At 57.1% G+C, this 6,000-nt stretch overlaps 1 protein-coding gene across 2 annotated transcripts in view; it reads right to left on the reverse strand.

Moving 5' to 3' along the window:
- Positions 1-5,110, reverse strand: part of LOC141977854 (zinc finger RNA-binding protein-like) — an 84,150-nt gene extending 79,040 nt beyond the window's left edge. For both annotated transcript variants that reach the window (XM_074939602.1, XM_074939603.1), the window contains exon 1: positions 4,989-5,110. In XM_074939602.1, coding sequence (XP_074795703.1) covers positions 4,989-5,056 — 68 coding nt within the window. In that variant the 5' untranslated portion in view covers positions 5,057-5,110. The remainder of the gene's footprint in view (positions 1-4,988) is intronic.
- Positions 5,111-6,000: the final 890 nt, after the last annotated feature.

The raw sequence follows: 6,000 nt of genomic DNA on the forward strand, positions 1-6,000 counted from the left end.
CCAGTTCTGCAGTTTCTCGTTGGAGTCTGTTTTTGACTTTTTTTGTTGAACAATTGCCACTTTTAAGTCTGTTATTGAGTAACCAGGGAGATTGAAGTGTTCTACTGGTTTTTGAACGTTATAATTCCTGATGTTAGATTTGTGTCCATTTATTCTTTTGCGTTGAGACTGTCCTGTTTTGCCAATGTACATGGCAGAGGGGCATTGCAGGCACATATCACATTGGTAGATGTGCAGGTGAATGAGCCCCTGATGGTATGGCTGATGAGGTTAGGTCCTGTGACGATACCCATGCTATGCATCTATGCAGATGACACTAAACTAAACTGGGAGGAGTGGTAGATATGCTGGAGGGTAGGGATAGGATACAGAGGGACCTAGACAAATTGGAGGATTGGACCAAAACAAATCTGATGAGATTCAACAAGGACAGGTGCAGAGTCCTGCACTTAGGATGGAAGAATCCAATGCACCGCTACAGACTAGGGACCGAATGGCTCGGCAGCAGTTCTGCAGAAAAGGACCTAGGGGTTACAGTGGACGAGAAGCTGGATATGAGTCAACAGTGTGCCCTTGTTGCCAAGGAGGCCAATGGCATTTTGGGGTGTATAGGTAGGGGAACTGCCAGCAGATCGAGGGACGTGATCGTTCCCCTCTATTCGACATTGGTGAGGCCTCATCTGGAGTACTGTGTTCAGTTTTGGGCCCCACACTACAAAAAGGATGTGGAAAAATTGGAAAGAGTCCAGCGGAGGGCAACAAAAATGATTAGGGGACTGGAACACATGACTTATGAGGAGAGGCTGAGGGAACTGGGGATGTTTAGTCTTCAGAAGAGAAGAATGAGGGGGGATTTGATAGCTGCTTTCAACTACCTGGAAGCGGGTTCCAAAGAGGATGGATCTAGACTGTTCTCAGTGGTAGCTGATGACAGAACAAGGAGTAATGGTCTCAAGTTGCAGTGGGGGAGATTTAGGTTGGATATTGGGAAAAACTTTTTCACTAGGAGGGTGGTGAAACACTGGAATGCGTTACCTAGGGAGGTGGTGGAATCTCCTTCCTTAGAAGTTTTTAAGGTCAGGCTTGACAAAGCCCTGGCTGGGATGATTTAATTGGGGATTGGTCCTGCTTTGAGCAGGAGGTTGGACTAGATGACCTCCTGAGGTCCCTTCCAACCCTGATATTCTATGGCCCCACAGTATGCCAACATTTTTATGGTTGACTTAGAACAACGCTTCCTCAGCTCTCGTCCCCTAACGCCCCTCCTCTACTTGCACTACATTGATAACATCTTCATCATCTGGACCCATGGGAAAGAGGCCCTTGAGGAATTCCACCAGGATTTCAACAATTTCCACCCCACCATCAACCTCAGCCTAGACCAGTCCACACAAGAGATCCACTTCCTAGACACTATAGTGCTAACAAGCGATGGTCACATAACCACCACCCTATACCAGAAACCTACTGATCGTTATATTTACCTACATGTCTCCAGCTTTCATCCAGATCACACCACATGATCCATTGTCTACAGCCAACCTCCAAGATACAACCACATTTGCTCCAATTCCTCAGAGAGAGACAAACACCTACAGGATCTCTATCAAGTGTTCTTAAACCTACAATACCCACCTGGTGAAGTGAAGAAACAGATTGACAGAGTCAGAAGGGTACCCAAAAGTCACCCATTACAAGACAAGCCCAACAAAGAAAGTAACAGAATGCCACTAGCTGTCACCTACAGCCCCCAACTAAAACCTCTCCAACGCATCATCAAGGATTTACAACTTATCCTGAAAGACGATCCCTCGCTCTCACAGACCTTGGGACAGGCCAGTCCTTGCTTACAGACAGCCCCCCAACCTGAAGCAAAATACTCACCAGCAACTATACACCACACAACAAAAACACTAACCCAGGAACCAAACCCTGCAACAAACCCCGGTGACAACTCTGTCCGCATATCTATTCAAGGGACACCATCATAGGACTTAACTACATTAGCCACACCATCAGAGGCTCGTTCACCTGCACATCTACCAATGTGATATATGCCATCATGTCCCTCTGCCATGTATATTTGCCAAACTGGACAGTCTCGACACAAAAGAATAAATGGACACAAATCTAACATCAGGAATTATAACATTCAAAAACCAGTAGAACACTTCAATCTCCCTGGTCACTCAATAACAGATTTAAAAGTGGCAATTCCTCAACAAAAAAAGTCGAAAACAAACCCCAAGAAACTGCAGAACTGGAATTAATTTGCAAACTGGACACCATCAAATTAGGCCTGAATAAAGACTGGGAGCGGATGGGTCATTACAAAACTTAATTTCCCCCTACTGTTACGCACACCTTTTTGTCAACTGTTTGAAATGGGCCACCCTCATTACCACTACAAAAGTGATTTTTCCTTCCTTGGTATTCTACTGTTGAGAATAGACTACTTCCACTTTAATTGAACTGTCTCATTAGCACTGACCCCTCTCCCCCAACTTGGTAAGCCAACTCCCATCTTTTCATGTACTGTGTATATATACACCTGCTACTGTATTTTCCACTCCATGCATCTGATGAAGTGGGTTTTAGCCCACGAAAGTGTATGTCCAAATAAATGTGTTAGTCTCTAAGGTGCCACAAGGACTCCTCATTGTTTTTGCCGATACAGACTAACATGGGTACCACTCTGAAACCTGTCACCATGTGAAGAATGAAGAGCAGACAAAGATCAGCAGACATGCCCCAGTGGATGCGAAAACAGAGGGATGAATACTGTGGTAGGGATTAATGAGAGGACAAGGCTGATCACGTGGGAGAGCCCCACTGGTAGTAGATGTGGGAAGAGAGCAAGACAAGCGGATCTGAAGAAAGGGCAAAGCCACTAATGTGCGCGCAAACGGTGGGATCCTCTGAAGGCAGGGAAAGGGAAGCAAAGGAAGGGTTGAGGGCGTGGAGCCACCACAGTGTGTCTGAAGAGAGGAGCTCGGGAACGAGCCTCCAGTGTGTGAAAGCACTGAGACAGATGACAGATGAGGATGGAGCAGCCAGGGTAATTATAGGGGATAGGGGTACAGTTCCCAGTCAAGTAGGAAAAAAGGATGGGGGGGTGAGGGAGGAGGACGGTAAGGATTGAGGAAGGGGAGCAGACCCCTGCATGTGGGGTCAGAAGATGAGGAAGATGACAATGAAGAAAAGGGGAGAGAGGTGAGGGCAGATCCAGTGGCAGAACTCCATCTGTGTGGGGCAGAGGATGAGGCACGATGCAGAGGGCAGACCCCCATAATGTACAGAGTGGGGGATTAGGAGAGTGGCAATGGAGAAAGGGGAGCAGACCCCCATGTGGGGGACAGGCAGAGCACGGGGGTGGCAATGGAGGAATGGGGAGGGTAAGGGGACGAGGAGGGTGATGATGGAGGGGGGCGGGGAGACCAGAAGGGTGGCGATGGAGGAGGGGGATGAGGAGAGTGGCGAGGGAGGAAGGGCGGGGAGACCAGCAGGGCAGCGATGGAGGAAGGGGAAGCAGGAGAATGAGGAGGGTGGCAATGGAGGAACTGAGGGGTAGGGGGATGAGGAGGGTGGCAATGGAGGAGGCCAGGAGAGCAAGAGGGTAGTGACAGAGGAATGGTGGGCAGATGCTCATGTGGGGACAGGGGGATGAGGAGGGTGGTAATGGAGGAGGGGGAGGCAGCAGGATGAGAAGGGTGGCAATGGAGGAGGGGGGTCAGGGGGACGAGGAGGGGGGGCCAGGGGGACGAAGAGGGGGGGTGACGGAGGAGGGGAGCAGACCCCCGTGGGAGGGGCAGGGGTACGAGGAGGGTGGCAGACCCCAGTGGGGGGGGCAGGGGGACAAGGAGGGTGGCAATGGAGGAGGGGGGCAGACCCCCGGGGGGGCGGGGAGAGCAGTAGGGTGGCGATGGAGGAGGGGGGCAGACCCCGGGGGGGCGCGGAGAGCAGGAGGGTGGCGATGGAGGAGGGGGGCAGACCCCCGGGGGGGGGGCGGGGAGAGCAGGAGGGTGGCGATGGAGGAGGAGGGCAGATCCCCGGGGGGGTTGCGGGGAGAGCAGGAGGGTGGCGATGGAGGAGGAGGGCAGATCCCCGGGGGGGTTGCGGGGAGAGCAGGAGGGTGGCGATGGAGGAGGGGGGCAGACCCCCGGGGGGGTTGCGGGGAGAGCAGGAGAGTGGCGATGGAGGCGGGGGCAGACCCCAGGGGGGTGGCAGGGAGAGCAGGAGGGTGGCGATGGAGGAGGGGGCAGACCCCAGGGGGGTGGCAGGGAGAGCAGGAGGGTGGCGATGGAGGAGGGGGGCAGACCCCCGGGGGGGGCGGGGAGAGCAGGAGGGTAGCAAAGGAGCAGGGGGGCAGACCCCCAGGGGGGGCGGGGAGAGCAGGAGGGTGGCGATGGAGGGGGGCAGACCCCCGGGGGGGGAGCGGGGAGAGCAGGAGGGTGGCGATGGGGGGGGGCAGACCCCGGGGGGGTGGGGAGAGCAGAAGGGTGGCGATGGAGGAGGGCAGACCCCGGGGGGGGGGAGAGCAGGAGGGTGGCGATGGAGGAGAGCAGACCCCCGGGGGGGGGCGGGGCGGGGAGAGCAGGAGGGTGGCGATGGAGGAGGGGGGCAGACCCCGGGGGGGGGGGCGGGGAGAGCAGGAGGGCGGCGATGGAGGGCGGGCAGACCCCCGGGGGCCGGGGATAGCAGGAGGGGGGCAGACCCCCGGGGGGGGCGGGGAGAGCAGGAGGGTGGCGATGGAGGAGGGGGGCAGACCCCCGACCCCCCACGCCGCCATTTTAGCCGCCTGAAGTGGAGGAAGGGGGCCGGAGCATCCGGCAGCGCCCCGAGCCTTCCCGTGCCGGTTCCCTGCTTCGCCCCGCACCTGCCGCCCACCCCCGGGCCGGGCAGAGGCGCTGCCTGCGCGCGGCTCGGGGCGGAGAGGCGCGGCGGCCCCACCCAGCCCGCTGGCGGCGCGCGGCGGGAGCGCCCCGTACCTGTACTGGGGCCCGGCGGCGGCGGCGGCCGCCCCGTGCGCGAAGCCGTAGTAGTTACTGGCCGCCATCTTGCCGTCTGCACAAAGCGGCGGCCGCGGCGGCGGCACAGGAGGCGACCGGCCGGCGGGGGGGGCGGCAGGGAGCACGGGAACACGTGACGGCCGCGCGCGCTCCCTTCGCCCCCTCGCGCGGGCGCGCTCACGTGAAACCCCGTCACTCTTTCGCGGGGTGGCTCGTGCCACCTCTGGGGGGCGCGAGCACAGAGCGACCGTTACTGGGCGGGGGGCTGCTGCAGCCCGGCTGCCTGGCCGGGCGTTGGTGCAGCAGGGCACTGTGGGCTGCCCAGCCCGGCTGCTGCCAGATGGGGGGCTAGCAGAGCAGGGCACCCCGGGGTGACCTTTCAGGGTGGTGCTGCCAGGAGAGGGTGCTGGTGACGGGGCAGCTCACAGCCCCGCCATGCCACCTCGCATCCATCGCCGCAGGCTTCCTGACAGGGCCATGCTGAGATACCAGGGCAGCGCCTCCCAACGGCACCGCAGGGTGTGATGTCACCGTGCGTGGGCAAATGCCTCAGACAACACCCTGCGCCACGTCAGATACCCCCAGCGGAAAGGCCTTAGGGTGCCACTTTCTCAACTACCATCACTGCATGTGTGACGTCACAGCGCCACGCCGAAACGTCATGCTGACATGTACAAATGCTGCCGCGCTGTCTCGGAAGCCATCATTGCCGCATGTCCTTGAAATGTCACCATCATAGAATCAGAAGATTAGGGTTGGAAGGGACCTCAGGAGGTCATCAAGTCCAACCCCCTGCTCAAAGCGGGACCAACACCAACTAAATCATCCCAGCCAGGGCTTTGTCAAGCCTGACCTTAAAAACTTCTAAGGAAGGAGATTCCACCACCTCCCTAGGTAACTCATTCCAGTGCTTCACCACCCTCCTAGTGAAATAGTTTTTCCTAATATCCAACCTCGACCTTCCCTCTGCAACTGGAGACCATTACTCCTT

The sequence above is a fragment of the Natator depressus genome, chromosome 25 (genome assembly GCF_965152275.1).
Source record: "Natator depressus isolate rNatDep1 chromosome 25, rNatDep2.hap1, whole genome shotgun sequence".
Classification (NCBI taxonomy): Eukaryota; Metazoa; Chordata; order Testudines; family Cheloniidae; genus Natator; species Natator depressus.